General features: G+C 49.2%; 1 protein-coding gene across 2 annotated transcripts in view; it reads left to right on the forward strand.

The window, feature by feature from the left end:
• Positions 1-234: 234 nt before the first annotated feature.
• STK32A (serine/threonine kinase 32A) overlaps positions 235-16,720 on the forward strand; it is a 33,874-nt gene continuing 17,388 nt past the window's right edge. For both annotated transcript variants that reach the window (XM_075766207.1, XM_075766208.1), the window contains exons 1-5: positions 235-498; positions 3,578-3,750; positions 10,672-10,727; positions 11,922-12,073; positions 13,825-13,998. In XM_075766207.1, the coding sequence (XP_075622322.1) occupies positions 3,699-3,750; positions 10,672-10,727; positions 11,922-12,073; positions 13,825-13,998 (434 nt within the window). In that variant the 5' untranslated portion in view covers positions 235-498; positions 3,578-3,698. The remainder of the gene's footprint in view (positions 499-3,577; positions 3,751-10,671; positions 10,728-11,921; positions 12,074-13,824; positions 13,999-16,720) is intronic.

Raw genomic sequence — 16,720 nt, forward strand, 5'->3', positions numbered from 1 at the left:
GGGGGGCCGTCCGTCCTTCCTTCCTTCCTTCCTTCCCCCGCCCGTGGGGAATGTCACGGGCAGCGCAGCCCAAGCGCTGCCCCAGGAGCGGCCGGACCCGCCGTGCGCCGCGGCTGCTTCTGCAGTCGGGAGCCGCTGCCAGCTGGACCGGCGCTTCCCGCGGCCGCAGGGCAGAGCCGCCACCCGGGGGGGGGGCACCTTCCTCCGCGGGGCGTCCCCCGTGGGTGTGGCAGCGTCCCCACGCGTGTGCCTTCGCCCGCGCTGCCGCAGGCTCCTCCCGCGGCCGCCGAGGGGGGAACTCGCGTCTGAGGGGCGGCTGCCCTGGCCGGGACCCCGCGGGGCGGTCGGCGGCTGCTCGGCTGCTCCGGGCCCTCCGGCTCCTCTCCTCCTCCTCCTCCTCCTCCAGCTCCTCTCCTCCCGCCGCAGGTTGCTGCTGCCTGGGCCAGGCGGCTGCTCGGTCCCGCCCGCGGCCCCCTCCCCGCCTCTCCCCTCCCCGAGGTAGGTGCCTTCCTGGGGTGTGCTCTCCAGACCGGGCTCTGCCTCGGCCCCGTGGTGATCCGCTTCCCCCGCGGCTTGGGCGGGGGTTCGCTGGTGCTGGCGGCAGGGCGGGGTGCGCGGGGTTTGCAGCGGGAGCGCGTAGAAGGGTACGCGCTGCCGGGCTGGGAGGTCGCATGGCCACGCTGCCCGAGGAAGGCGAGAGCGGAAGGTGACACCGATGTACCTGCTCGTCCTTTCTGAACTTCCTTGCGGCTGCAGAGGAGTTCAGAATAATCTTTAGTTTCTCTGGGACAAAAGTGACAGGATCATGCCGTGTATTGCTGCGTTACTGCCCAGTTGCGGTCGTTCAGCACAGCAGCAGCAGCACCCCGCCCTTAAGCAGCACTTGGGCAATCGAGAGGTGGTAGGAGAAATTATTTGTGAACCCCTCCGAGTCAGTGGTCCTCTTCGAGGAAGCTCAGTAATCATCCGTCAGTGATAATTCTAACAAGGCAACGAGCTGCTTGCCTTTCACATAAACATCTAAGCCTTTCCTTAGTCCTGCTGAGTTCTTTTCCTCATTAGAGAGCACAGCCCGCTTGCGGTGCGAGCGTAAAGCCCTGGCAGCGGCACTCAAGTGGTTATTTTTGCTCTGCTTTGCTTTGGTTTTACATTTATGTGTTGAGGATAAAATAAGCTTGGTGACACGAAGGTGTGCTGCCTGGCTCTGGAGGTGGGAGCCGGGGCATTCCCACGCGGCTGCTCTCACGCCTGTAACAGTTCCGCCGTGGCCGCCAGACTGGGCGATGAGCCCCCGGGACCACTGATGAGTGGAGCCGCTGCCACGCTGCTCATGGAACGAGTGGTCTGACCCAGCACGGAGTTAACGTGAAAGAATTGGTGGTCTTGGACCAAAAGTAATGAATTTAATTGTTTTGTGACTTTGCAATGTGAAACAGGAAAATATGTATCATTACTGTGCCCTGGGTACACTTTATAAAGATACAAATCCTAGTAATTATTACTCAGAGTAGCTTAACTTCAAGGAATACCTGTGCTCCTTCCTCATAGCTTTTATGTAGTGACGTATTGTCAAAAATAAATTAAGCTACAGATTCCCATACAAGCAGCTGACCTTAGTTGACACCAATAACATCACTGTGATGTAGAAACATCAGTATGCGAACCTGATGTATGGCTGTTGCATCTGAAGATGTGTTTTTCCTCTGAAGAGTATGTTTGGGGGCTTGAGAAGAGGTGCTGGTGTGGCTTTGCTTCAGACTGAATGCTCGATCTGTTCCCTTCAGAGGCACCAGTAGGGATTGTAAATTGCTGCTTCCTTTGTTTTATTGTTGGATCTTGCTTCAGTTCTCTGAGAAATCAAGATTTTAGGGTTTTTAATAGTTTGCACTGCGGTTTTTTTGCCTTTCGAGAAATGCAAACTCCCCTGCTCTTTGCTGGGAACAGTGAGACCTACGTGAACAACAGCAGCAGCACGGGCGGGTTGCAGGTGAGATTGTAAAATGCCTTGGAGAGAGTGTGTGCTGGCTCTGATCTGTTCTGGATGCCTCCGGGGAGTGCTGGGAGACACTCTGGGGAGTGCTGGGGGACCTCAACGCCCGCTGACGCGGGGAGGATGAATACCATTGCAGTCAGCCATCATCGCTGGCAGCTGCTGCAGCTTGACCCACAGTTGGATTCCCAGGATTGTCATATTGGGGATGAGTTTTCCATCACTGCAGCCCAGTTCAGGAAGACACCCAAATATCGGGGTTGCTTTTAAACTTCAGGCAAGCTTTGGCACTTGCTTTAAGGTAATCGTCCTGACTCAGGGTGTGAGGTTAGAGCTGAGTTCCTGCCGAGTGGTGGAGGTGAAGTTACCTGGAGAGAAGGAGCTGAGTGTGCTGGTGTGGGGAACCCACCGCATCCCGTGGCAGTCCCAGTTCCCAAGACTGTCCCAGTAATTCTTTCTTCTCCAACTTTTTTTTATAATTTCTCCTTTCTGTGCTTCAATAATACGGTTTTGTTACTTTACATTAAAAAAGTGAAGCTATTCAGTAACTGTGTTTCCAGAGCATAGATCTGCGAAAAATGAGTAAGGCTGCATCGCGTCCTTAAACGTTCAATGAAAATGTGAATGCCCTGGAGAGCAGTCCAGGCTGGACAAAATCCAGATTGTGCTGCACTGTTACTCCTTCATTTTATTCTTTTAGGGTTTTGGACTTCCAACAAGAACTAAATTTGTATTTTACAGGGATGCCAGTATCAAAATAAGCATATAAAGGTGCCTTGCATGTAAATGCTTTAAAAATAAAACTGCTACTGTACCCATATAAGATCACTCGAGCTATCTTGAGTGTCACTAAACTATACAGAATCATATACACACACATGTTTGGAGGAGAATTGGAAAATTCTGTGTTGTCTGTTAATGAACTGACATGTCATTCTGCAGTGTAAGAGGAAAACCAGCAACGGCAGCCAGCACTGAACTGCAAATCAGAAGATTTTTCTTTTTTGTTCATAGTTCATATCCAAAAATTTGTTTGAAGAAACTGAATGATAACCACAACTTGATTTTACAATGAAATCTTTCCATTTAAAAAAAAAAGGATGATTTTCATCCCAAATGAAAGACTTCCGTAACAGCTTGAATCAAAAGGCTGACACTTTGAATTTATTCTTATATAGCTTTTACACTTTCATGTGACCGTAGTAGTCAAAAGTGCCTTTCCGGTTTTATCTAGCCAAGTCACTGTATCCATTGATTTTGGATATTGACCTCACTACAATTAGTTGTGCTTTATCATCTCTAAATCAGTCATAACATCATTGAAACTGCAAAATACAGTATGTTGGATGATACAGCAAACATGAGCCAGATCCTCACATCTTTTGATCTGTTTCTGCACTTCCCTTAGTGGGCAGCAGCCCTGGTCGAGGTTACAAGGCTATGACGTTACTGGGTTTCTCTAGTAAACTCCATTATAACGTGCTTCTTCCCAGACACTCAGTTTTGTCTCCAGAGCAGTGAACGTCCAGCTGCAAAATGCTTCTTAATTCTGAATGATGATGAATTTTTGCCTCCTGCCTTCTCCAGGATGCACCAGCAGAACATTGCCCAGGTCTGCCGGGAGTGACACAGTCCTGGAGGCACCGGCTTCGAGGGTGGAAACGTAACTGAGAGAAGCAGAGAGATCTGAGCCTGGGCTGAACGCACCATGGGAGCAAACACCTCCAGCAAGTCACCATCCCTGGATGAAAATGAAGATGGTAAGAACTGTTCCTAGTTGTTGTCTGGGAGTGCAGAGTCCACCAGAGCAGGGACCGTGACGCCAAGAGCCGTGGCCAGCTCCCGTGCTGGGGTTGCAAGTGCCCGGACGTCTTGGTTAAGCACAGGCACGTCGAGGTCTGCAGCAGCAGCAGCAGCGAGCCCTCGGTCTCCTGCAGAGCTGTGGTGTGCAGGTGTTCCTCTCACCTCCCCTCCCTGCGGCTGGGCATGGGGAGAACAACTGCTGGCAGAGGTTGGGTTTAGAGATGGCTCCGGGACACTGCCAGGTGCTTTGAAGGCAGGGAAGAAATGGTGCTGTTCTGGCTGCAGGGGAGGGTTGTTCTGGAGATCACAGCACAGGGAGGACTGATAGGAAGTGTGGTGGGAAGACAGCTTGAGTGATGCGTGTTCCCATCCCTGCTTTGGGCTCGGTGGGAGGGCAACTGAGAGAGTCCTGGTCAGCAGCAGCAGAGAAGGTTCCTGGTGACTGCCCAGCTGGGCAGCTCTGCCCGTGGTCACTGGGAGAGCAGCACAGGGGCTTGACCGGCTGGAAAAGGCTGAGAGCGGTACTGGAGGCCAGTGTCACTGTGCTGCCAAGATTACAGAGAGTCATTAAAAGATTGGTCCATAAATATATTTCCTGTTGCATGAGTCTGCTTGCTGACTGCCATATGGGCTTTCACTGGGATGTAATCATAAAATGCATATGTAGATAAATACAAATGCATAGAAATAAAAGTAAAATATACTAGAACCTAGATAACTCATAAACTGCTGTCCCAAAGATAAGAACCCCAATCAGGGAGGACATAATTCTGATTACTGGGGGCGTAAGGGGAAAAGGAGGGGACATTGGCCAAAACCTGGTCTTTCTCACCCAGCTCCTTGAGGAAAGAGGTCTCGAGGAGGAATGCGATTTCATTCTGGAAATGCAGCGATTATATCCCGAGTAGCCACAGGCTGTGGCTATCCCACCCTTTGGTCTCCGTGCACGGCTGCTGATGCACAGGACTGCTTGGGGAAGGGAAAAGTCATTCTGTGTGGCAGCGTGTCCCCCTCGCTGTCCTGAGCCACCCTGCTGTGATCTGGCCCAGACCTGCGCACCTCTGCATCCCGCAGAGAAGATTTTGCACTGTGGGGTCTGCATTCGATGCTGTCGCCCTCCAGGCTCAGAGAGAGCTGGTTCCATCCTCCCGCTCTGGCACTGCTGTGCCACGATGCCAGTGTTTGGCTAAATCGGCTGTTGTTCCCAAATTATTCATGCAACTGCTTGTGATTTTTTTTTTCTTTGTTTTTCAAATTTTTCCCCGGTTACTTTAATGCAAAAGAAATCCACGCTGTGAAATTTTCCTGGAGATCTTGTTCCTGTTGCATCTAAATGCTCAGTATCGGCATTTCTCATAAATGACTACTTGTGCTAGCAGAGGACGACTAATACTTTTCCCTGATCACCTTCCTTGGGGTGATACGTCCTGGCTGTGAGATTGACTGTAACAAATTGAATTTTTCTTGGGGTGGCTGGTCTCTCTGCTGAGTCTTTCTCTGGGTTCGACATGCTTCGTGCGGTACCAGCTCCTGTGACTGAGAAATAAATAATACCCCGAGCAATGCAGTGACCTGTGCAGGCTGACTGTCCTTGGGGCGGTAAATCTTCTTGGACAGGTGATTTCTTATGAGAGCCAGTCCTGTGCTAGGAAAGGGCTTGGTTTCAGCAAACAAAACCTGGCAGCGTGTGAAGCCCCTGTTAGCTCTGCGGCAAAGGGCACTGGGCTTTCCCAGTGTGAAGTGCTATGCCCCATGCTCGGTGCATTTGTGAGTCGTGCTGCAAGTCAAGGGGAAGGGCTGGTCCTGACCATCTTGAGCGGTTCAGTGTTGGTCTGTTGAGCCTCAGTGGGCTCAGGGGTCACCCCTGCACCCAGACACAGTGTCCAGACCGGTGCAATTGTGCTTTCATGGCCCTGCCCAAACTTAAAAACTGGTAGCACATTTTTTTCTCTAACTAGTCATATTTTAATATACTGGGAAGAGAGAAATTCAGCTGAAATGGGGATGTCCCCTATTAACTTTTCCATTATCTTGGCAAATTTGTGACCAGAGACTGTTTCACCTCGGATGTCACAATCTTGTCCTTATTCTAATTTCAATTAAAATTGAAATGGGTACAGCAGGAAGCAGCACAATGGCTCTTCTGCTCCGTGACACCGGCAGGTCGCTTCACTGGGCTGCGGCCGAGGAGAGCGCTCCCACCCTTGGCTGTGCCACAGAGCGGCTTTTCCTTTGGGGTCTGTGTAAATACCAGCAGCAGCAGCGTGGCCGGTTAAGGCACCCATTTCCTCACAGCCCAAATTGCACCTCTGGCAGTTGAGTGGTGCAGCTGCCGGTCGGGCAGTTGTCTGCCAGATGCCACTCGCTGGGAGCGTTGCTGGGACCCACTGCCGGGGGAGGAAACATCCCGGTCTAACGAGCTTTTTGCCATTGCACCCAAGAATTGGGTCTGCTTCTCAGAGAACCGTGCTGTAATGTTCAGTGATTTCTTTTCTCTCATTACCTCTCAATTTGCTTAAAAAAGACATCTTGAAGAATACTCAGACAGTTGCAATAAGGTGAAGCCTTTTGCAAAACAGGGTTGTTAGGGAGCTGACTCGAGGCTGAAAAGATCTGGATTTATATTGTGCCGTAGTTTTCTGAATAGCCATTGGCAAATTACTTCACCTCCCTGTGCCTCCGTCCTTCAGCAGTGGGCTCCTTCCCTTCTCCCACGGGTCGGCCGTTCGCTCCGTGGAGTGTGGGACATCTTCTGCCGCGCAGAGACAAGCTACTCGGAGCAGGGCGGCAGGGCTCCCGTCTCGCTCGGGCCCCTGTCGTCCTTTGACATGCACGCATAGTCATAACGCCTCTTGCATATTTTTCCAAATTGCTGTTGCTATAATTTGACTGTTTTCTGTGGCACAAAGATTTCTTTCTTTTTTTAAGATGGAGTTCTCAAAGGGGCTTTGTTTGCCTTCGGCTGAAGTGGGATGGCAGTGTTATTTTTCTCTCAGCATTTCCTCTGAGTAGGTGCGGTTGTGGATACTAAGCTAGTGAGATGAAAAGAAAATGTAATAATCAGACAGAAGGTTCAGTGCTGCAAGGTGATCTCAACTCCCTGAGTACTCAGGATGAGACCGTGCTAAAAGCCAGATTTTGTTTGTGCTGCTTCTGGGCAAAAGGGTGTGGAAAGCGTCCCGGAGGATGGCAGCCAGATACTCTCCCCGGCTGGCCAAATTTGGTGGAAGATGAAGCAGAAATAGACGTCCAGCGAGGACAACGGCTGGGTGAAATGGATGTACGTCATTCTGTGGCCCTTTGCCAGTGTCCCCTCTCGCCCACCGTCAGCTGTTCTGTCTTTACGTTGCCCCGGGACTGAGCAGAGCGTTAGACGTGTCTTTGTGCCTCTGCCTGGATCTGCGCTGGGTTCAGCTCCCCGATACAGGGGAACTTGCGTTATCATTCCTGATCTAGTGCTAGCACTTGTTTTCCTGAGGCTGCAGAGCAGAGAAGGGAGGGAGGGAATATAATGAAAACAGGGGAAATTACAGTGACGAAGGGAAGACGAGTCATATCAGACCGTGTGGTGGTGTGCTAGCTGTGCTGGGGTGGGCGACAGGGCTGGGAGGACCTGAGCCCCCCGAATCGTTGACTTCCCCGTCACAGATGGAGCCCGGGGGCTTTGGTGGGGTTGCCTTGTCTGTGATAAGGATGGGTTTTGTGGCTGGTTAGGTTCTGTGGTTTTTTTGTTGTTCCTTGAACCTGGGTTTAGAAACAACCCCTGCTTTCAAAATGGTATTTCATGCTTATGCTTCAGTTGCGTCTTTATAGCAATTGTATTATCTTCCTTGGCATCTCTTAAACGTAATTTGTCTGAGTTGGCATATCACATGAATTTTCTCCCTGAAGGGCAAATGCTTTGGCTTTTTCATTGTTTTAGGTGCCATCAGGCAGTGAAATGAGGCTTGTCAAATCTGTAGAGGTGGATTCAGGATGAAGAGCATGTGCTTGGTTCCTGATTTGGACACCACAAATTTCAGTACTCTTTGGAAGTGAGGCTCTGGACTGGCTTACTGTGAAAATCTGGGATGATAGGAAAGCTAAAACAGCGAGAGGTTAAAATGTGATTGTACCTAGTTTGAGAGTCTTAAGTAAAAAGTACACAATTTAGCTTTCTTACAGCCAGCTCAGTTACAGACCCGTGTTTAAAATGCTAATGAAAGCATCAATATAAAAAGACGAGGAGGTAGAGGGTGTTAACATGTTCATGAAAGCATTCCTATTAAAAGGCAATAGAGGGTGTTAACATGCAAAATCTGCCTGCCAGTTTTAACTCCTTGGGATTTGCAGCTGTTCCAGATGTTAATGTCTGGCTGGAGCCCTGCGTTTCGTGGTCTGCCCCCCCCTCGCAGAGCCCCGTGCGGGGTCTCAACGCCCGGGAGCTGAGACTCCCCACTCCCCGCCGTCGTGGGCCGTGTTGTACAGCGTGTCACTCCTGCAGCTCCCCTCTCCGTAGTGGGCACAGAGCACTTCTTTCCCCTCTCATTTTTCCCTGCGGGTGATAAGCATCTTCGCTCTCCCTTTTCACTCTGCAGGTATCCACTACCCTTCTCTCAGATGGTCTCACTGGTAAACAGATCTAGTTCAACTCAATTGCTATCAACTTGTATTTAGCTCTGATATTTGCAGCTGTTATTCCAGGTTTGAAAAAGGACTTCTGTGCCTAAAACCCAGTCTTTTTTCCAAGTGCTATAGCTGGAAACCATAAACTTTGCTTTGGTTAGATTGTGGCATCCTGCTTGAAAAGGTAATGGCAATGAAAAGGACAATTTTTTAATTTAGTGTGCCTGTTTTAAAAAATTATTCTGAGAATGGGTTAGTCCGTGGGTATTACACTCCTGGCCAGGAACGCAGTGGCTGTTTTCAGCCTGTTTTTTGGAGGAAGTTTGGGCAGGCTCAGCGGGCCGTATGGCTGAGGCAGTTTGACCTTCATGCATCATGTTTATGTTGAATGAAACCCTGTCTGCCTGGTTGATTTATTTGGAAAATACATGCAATTTGTTAAAAAGAAAAAAATCCACTAGCAAAGTGTGAGTACACTTCCCTATAGGTGTGTGGTGGCAAGGATCTAGTAAGTGTCTGTTGTGCTGTCCTTGTCTTAGCTTACAGGCAGGATGTGCACCGAGGAAAATGGGTTTATTTCTGATCGGCATCACGCGCAAGTCTGTAACGAGGAGGATTCGTCTGTTGCTGTGGCAGAGTGATTAACAACAGCTTCCTTGCTGGAAATCTCACCTGATAAAAAGCTTTGGGGACAAATGCTTCTTGGTTTCTGTGCCACCCAGTTCTGTTAATGAAGAAAGCAGCAGATGACAATTACGTTGAGACCTGCACTTTTCCAGACAACCTGTGGTTTCAGAAAGCACAGAGTGGGAAAGCTTTGCAGCTTGAACCCAAGTTGCTCACACCGCAGTGTTTCTGTGAAAACAAGACCTGGAGCTGACAGCACCTGTTGCTCCCCCAATGACCGGACACTTGGTGTGTGGGTCCAGCACTGGCTTTAGCGCCTGGCACAGCCAGAGCCCGAGTACGTCTGAGCTCCGTTGCAGTGAGAGCTGTCTGGGAAGATCTGAGCAGGCTACAGGGAATGGAGGGTGCCGCAGGGTGTGCAAGGCAGAGGTGGACGCAGTGTTGGCCGGTTCCATGGCCCTCGCGGGGGGACGTCACTCCCCACGCTGTCTGCCCGCAGCCCTGGCTCCAGCCGCGGTGTCCGGCCACTTCTGCTGGCAGGGAAACGAGGGGCACAAGGCAAATGAACTCTGTGATTTCAAGCCCATCGCATTGGTGGTATCTCTCCGTTCCAGGGGTCACACTAATTAAAGCTGATGAGTTATTATAAGTCTCTCAGAGGCCTTTTTCTGATGCCTTGAACGAGCCTTTCCATGCGGTTTGGTTCAGCCGCAGGGGCCGGTTAAGGAGCAGATCCCCGCACGTCACCTCTCCTTAGCTGACGGCTGCTGGGCTCGGCGCTGCTGCACCACTGTCTTGGGGAAGCGTGAGAACATTCAACTCGATAATCATTGCTATGGTACCTCATCCAGCAATCGGCAGCAGGGTTTAAACCCGGTACAGTTAATCTGTGTTTGCTGTATGGTAATTTGATTTGCTGCTTCTCTGATCTATTTATTGCCTGAGGTGAAACAGAGGCAGCTTCGTCCTGGCTGGTCAGAAACACTTGCTACGTAGGGTCCTTCAGATTAGCCTTTACAAAATGTTCTCCCTCGCTGTGCAGATGTCCCAGCCAGAGGCCAGAAGGGGAATTGAAATGCACGTTCACGTTCCTCCCCACTTCAATGCACGGTCTGCAAAGCTGTTGCTCTTCTGTCTCCCTCTGAGCAGAAATAGCCATTCTGGATGCTGAGGGGCAACGAAGCTTGTGCTCAGGGTTGCTGTGGTCACCTTGCACAGTTATCGAACAGTTGTCTAGAATACCACAACGATACGAAGATCCAGCTGCTCGTTTACATCTTCACGTGGTATAAACATTTGGACTAAACTTCTTTGCATTAGATTTCAGCAGGAATAAGATGAGACTTTCCTGTTCAACAGGCAGGGCAGAGTGAAAACATTCGCTTGGTGGTTCCTTGCCTGATCTGCCATTGACAAAGGCTGACCCAGGGAACTTGCCTTTGCAGCTGAGCTGGAAAGAAAAAGAGTCTGTTAAACACCAAGTTTTAAACAGCACCCAAATTTCCAAATGCAACAGAAAGTTGCTAGGGTATCCCTCGTTTTTCTCAGCTCGTATCTTAAGGAAAACAAAAAGAAGTAGAAATAACGTGCTACCATCAAATGGTTGCTCAGCCATTTAATGTTTGAATGTTTGCTCTTTCTTTCAGTCACCTTCGACCATTTTGAAATTTTGCGAGCTATTGGGAAGGGCAGCTTTGGAAAAGTAAGTATTTTGTGAATTAATCACCATTTGGGCAGCTGGAAATGTAACTGAGAAATGGGTGAATTGGAGGCTTACATGAGAGTAAAGAAATAAACCCCTGCATTGTCACTGAGCTTTGACCTGAGCTTGAACTCCTGGCAGTTGAGAAGGAATCACAGCCTGATTCCTCATCCGTTCCGTAGCCACAAATTATATTACAGGAGGTTAAAATGAGATACTGATAAATCAAATGAGCTGAATTTCATTATGTTTCTGGATAAGCATTTTCTAAGATTCCCCGGCGAAGCGATGCTGAACATCATGATGCATCTTAATAATGAACTACAGTCAACATGAAAGGCCTGGCAATTTTTTTTTTTTAAGGGGATATTTCTCTGTGAAACACAGTGTTTGTTATTAAGCATCAGGTCACAGTCATAGGTTCGTTTTATGCTGTTATGGAATTCCATGACAGAATTCCAGAAGGTCATTTGCCTCTTCACATAAAGGCACTCTCATGCCAGAAACGGGGGTGTCTTAGGTGCAGAGTGTGACAAAGATCTCTAGACAAAGAGATTTATTTGGTGGCAAAACAAAAAAGGTTGACTGAAACTTTGCAAATTCATCCCAAACTCACAAACTGTTGTGGAAACAAACCTGAAAAAACAGTCCGTTTTGTTTTGCAGTTTTACAAACTCTGACTGAAGCAATTTTCCTTTCTAGATTTGATGAAATATAACTGTACGAAGGGTTAAAATTCAAACCCCAATGCCCCTCAAACAAAGTCCAAGCTTCATGCTGAGCTGAATGAAACTTTTCAAGAAGAGGGAGACCAAGTGCTGCTCCCCTGTGTCTAACCCCTAATTCTGTGGTGGAAACAATTCTTCCAAACAGTAACTGGTGCGGGAGGGACGGACACAACCAAAATTAATGCTATTAAATAAAACGTTGACTCGTGCGAGATTCCCTATCTCCTATCTTTGTGGTGATAAATTCCTTCCCCTCACCTCCCCCCTGCAAAATTTATTTCTTTGGCTGGAAACTGGGTGAGGGATTTACTGGCGACGTCCAGCATTGCGGCGTCAGTGCGTGGAGCTGTGACTTGGCAATGTGGACTGTGCTAAAGCCACTGGAGAATGCTCGTGTGACTCTGTTTTACCTGCCTAAATTTGCTGACAAATCATCTCTGATTTATCCCTTGCTTTGCTCACTTAGGTCTGTGTTGTGCAAAAGAACGACACCAAGAAGATGTATGCCATGAAATACATGAATAAACAAAAGTGCGTGGAGCGTAATGAAGTGAGAAATGTTTTCAAGGAGCTGCAGATTATGCAGGGCCTGGAGCACCCCTTCTTAGTTAATTTATGGTAAGATATTGCTCCTTTGCTTACCGGCTAAGTCAGCATTGTCAGTTAGAGACATCTTTGAGACCAGACCGGTCCGCTTTCCTGCTGCAAGCCAGTGTCAGGAGCGGCTGGTGCGTTGCCATCCGCAGCATGACGGGCATCATGCCGCCCGCCGAGCCGGGCATGTGTGTCTCGCCGGCGCTGGGAGGGCTGTGCGAGGCACGGTCTGCAGGGTGAGTGGTGGGGATTGCCTGCGGGTGCTCTGGGGAACGCGTGTGCGAGGACCGGTCCAAGGCTCTTCGTTGGAGGTGGGGCTCCTTGTCCGTTCCATGGACCGGGGCTCTGGTTTCAGGGGAATCTTGTTTAATTAAGCAAGAAGTTAGTCCCCTTGACCCTCCAGACAAGCACAAGCTTCATGTGGAGTAATATTCTGGTTCATGGTGCTGCTCATCACATCCAGAAGCCGGTGTATTGGTAAGAAAAAAATCCATGAGCAAAAAAGCTCGTAGTTGATTGTTAGACTGTCTCAAAGGGACACTTGGTAAATAATTGCATCAAATGAGGTCACTTAAAGAGGAACGGCAGATAGCAGCTGCATCCCCTGTTGTGTTGAGCAAATGAGTTTATTAACAGGCTGCTGCCAGGAGAACCAGAGCCCGGTCCCGAGTGCCCCCAGTGCATAATGTACTGGCTGTGAGTCTGGGCAGGGCTGTGCCTGCCGGTTTAGGGCTCCTCTCTACACTGCTCCTGTGGTCAGTTCCCTTGGGTGCTTGGTGAAGACGAAATGTCCCTCTTGAAAGAGTTGAGTGTGAACCCCAAGGAGAACAGACAGCGTTTATCCAGAGCTCCAAGCTGGATTTCCACTGCTGTATTGAGTTACTGATTGCTCGGCCAGCTGGGACTCCGCAGCAAGTGAAGGGATCTTCTGAGATCCCTTGGAGGGATCTTGCGCTGGCTGGGGCAGCGGAGGCTTGACGGACGGTTGTCAGAGCACCAGCACAGGTGTGACACGGGTGATTCCCGGAGCTGCATCCCTCCATGGCCGAAGCGGCAGCTGTTTCAGTCACTGCCTGTGGCCAGCCTCTCCGGACGGTGTGCAGTGGGTGGCAGCGGTACCATCTTCCTCCTCACATGTCCTAAGTGGAAGCGTTTCATTAACTTGTAGCGGCTAACTGCTGAGCAAACGAACCTGCTGCACACTGAACGCTGCCCGGCAATTCAGGAAGCAAGCAGCGAACAAGTGTCGGTATGAGGTCCTCCCCGAAATAACAGTGCCTGGTCCACACCTCCTGGGCCCTTTCTGGTCTGTGCGGTCGGTCACTGCCACTCGCACCCCGTGATAAACCCTCCTGAGAGCTCTGCCCGCCTGCCAGACTCCTTCCATCTCCCTTCGCAACTGTTAGGGGGAGGAAGCTAGCAGTAATGGGTTTGGATGTGGCTTTGGTTTAGAAGTGGCTGATAGTAACAAATTTGACATAAAAACATTGAGTTCCTGTTCTTCTAGTGGGCCTGCTGGTAGCTGCTCGTACAAGCTGCACTGACGTGGTTATAGATCTGAAGCTAAATTATTGTCATCTCAATTGTTTTGAGAATATAGGTGGTAGGAGTTCAGTAGTAGCGAGAAATGGAGCACAGAAAGGTCATGAAATTATTATTTACCAAGTGAAAAAGTTCCAAGAAAGTATGAGTATTCCCAGAGGTACCATATGTCCCTTTTTAACCTGTCTTTTTTTTAATGTTGTCATCCCTGAACCGTGCTTATGCCATTTTAGGTACTCGTTCCAGGATGAAGAAGATATGTTTATGGTTGTAGACCTGCTGCTTGGAGGGGACCTGCGTTACCATCTCCAACAAAATGTGCGGTTCCAAGAAGGCACCGTGAAACTCTTCATCTGTGAGCTGGTGCTGGCCCTCGACTATCTGCAGAGCAGGCACATCATCCACAGGTCAGCTGGGGACCGCGGAGGTGGACTGATGCTCGTAGACCGCAGTTGGGGCAGACGTGTTCCTCTTTGACGTGAAAGGACAAATAGAAGCTTAAGAGCTAAACAAAATATTCTCCCACATACGTTTGGTCTTAGGTAAAACACTAGGCTTCTCAGAGAAAAGCATTTCACATACAACAGGGAGCATGTTATTTCTCCCTCCAGGATAGCTATGATACAACATATTTGATTTGTTTGCTGACCCTGCAAAAAGCTGTCTCTCATAGGTTTAATTAGCTGTAGGTCGTTAATATCCATCCCGGTCCAGGGAGGGTAGACGTCGACAATCAGAGTTCCCCTGCTGTCACACCCGAAGGTGTCTCCCATTTGTGCCCCTCTCTGTACCGCATGGAAAGACAAGGAGTGGGACCAAACGCACTTTTTTCTGTGTGAGGTTAAATCGCTTCCTAGAAGCGGTGAGAGTTTCTTTTTGGCCACCAAGATTTTTCATGGCCAGAGAAAAAATATTTGAGCTCTTCTCATTTGAAGGTCATTTGAAGACCTGCAAAATAACAGAGGAGGTAGAGCTTTTCCCTGGCTGGAGCTGGCTCTGGACGGACAGATGTGCCGTTGTTTTCTGCTGGCGTGCTGGGCAACGCAAACCTTGGGGGTCCAAGGGTTTCACTTCGTAGCTGCTAACAGGGGGTATGAACAGGGAGGGACTAGCAGAGGGTTGATACAGGCAGGGAGAAGATTATCTCACTTACAGATACCACTCCAAAGGAGCATTCCTGTGGGGTATAAAAATAAAGCATGGTACGAAATGTAAAATCAAAATGATCCTGGTTGTTAGTAAGGGAAGGAACATGCTGTTCAAGGGCTGGTGAAGATTAATGCTTGTTCACGTCTGTGGGGTTTGGCTGCCGGTTCTGAGATGTGAAAGCAGAAAGGCGGACGCTTGGCGTGCCCATAGCACGTCCTCCGCAGTTGTGGAGAGCCCCAGAGAGGTTTTGCTCTGCTTCGGTCGGAGCCAGACCTCCTTGGGGACAGTTCCCACGTTCTCAGGGGTCTCATCTTTTATGCTACTTGTTTTGTTTTATACCTGCATAGATTTCTACCCTGATGCACCTGATCTTGGCAGGCAGGCCATCCCAGCTGCCCCGTTCCGATCCAGCGGGCGCTGCTGTGGTGCGGGACACGAAGCCGGCGTGCGGTGATGGGGGCATTGCACTGGCCGCCTCCGCCCGGCACCTGCTCACCCGCACCAAATAATGGATGAGCATGAATTAAACATCATGAAATGCAGACTCGGCTGCCTCTGTCCTGGGCAGAGGGGTAAATCCTCACGCTGTTGGCTTGGCCTGAACAAACGGAGTGGGGCACAGGTGTAAGGGAAGAAATCCTTCTCTATTAGTAAAGTATTACAATTAGTAGCCATGTTATAGGACTAAGGGGCTAGAGGTTTTTCATGATTCGGTGCTGTAAGAACAAGTCAGCACGAGAAGGAGACTGTTCCTCATATCGATGAAAGACGTGATAGCCACGGGTGCGCGGGGTGCCCGGGGGCTGCGGTCCCTGTTCCGAGCCGTGTCCCTGCGGCTGCATAGCCGTCGGCATCGCCGAGGGGTGCGCTGGCATCCTGCTATGGCTGCGGTGTAAGGGCAGGCACGGAAGGACAGCCAAAGGGCAAAACTCCAGGGATTTCCCAGAGGGTTATTTGTAAATATAGGCGGGAGAAGCTAAAGTTTCGGCTGCGATGTGTGTTTCAAGCAGCTATGTGTATTTAAGGTGAATCGAGTACAACAAAAGGTGTATGGCAGCCTGTAAAATTTGCAAGTTGCTTAATTAACACTGTAATGCAAGTTGTTTAATTAGCACTAACCCAGTGGGACAGTATTAGATTGATAAAGTGACTCAGCTGAGTCAATTGCACTGCAACAACTGAGATTGGGAACGTCAGGAGACAGGCAAGCGATTGCTTATTTTCCCTGAACTGAGCTGGGCAGAGATGGCAAACACAGGCTGAGGGCTGGGATGATTTCCCACCCACTGTAGAAGAGCGGGAAATATTTGTTACTTTTTTCAGGCTAGGAAATGGTATAACCAGTTCCTAAAAAAATAAATATACAATTAATCAACAAACAAAATTAACCCTGTTCATTGTTTGCATCCTGGGAATGATCTGACTGTGCTGGTGTAATTCCATAGGCTGCATACCAGACTGAGTGAGATCAGAAAAGACCCCAGTGGAAATATTAAAAATAATATTTGGAAAAAAAAAAAAAAAGGATGAAAACTGGATGAGAAAAGAACCCCTGTCTTTATGGTTCCTTTCAAAACTTTGTAAATATTTTTGTATCAAGGGATTCAAAGAATCCATTTTTTTTCCAAGCTCTTTTTGCTGAAACATTTCCTTAAGTTTTTGCTTAAATTAGTGTTTTCTCAAAAATACCAAGTGTGGCATCACCATTTTTCACTATTAAATACCTTGGTGCTTCTGACCACCTGGACTGTTTGGCTCTAACCTGTGGCACAGTTTTTTGCTGAGCTTACAGGGAAAAAACCCACCCGCTTACCTGAAGCTGCCCCATTCTGTCTCGATAAGACGCCTGTCCCTGCTGTCACCTGCGTGATGGGGGATGGCACAAGGCAGGTCACTGCTGCTTATAACCCACTGGACGTAGTTTGGGTGAAAAGATGCCAGAGAACTGTAAGCTATTACATGATAATTAGATATATTGTC

This window comes from Balearica regulorum, chromosome 14 (genome assembly GCF_011004875.1).
Source record: "Balearica regulorum gibbericeps isolate bBalReg1 chromosome 14, bBalReg1.pri, whole genome shotgun sequence".
Classification (NCBI taxonomy): Eukaryota; Metazoa; Chordata; class Aves; order Gruiformes; family Gruidae; genus Balearica; species Balearica regulorum.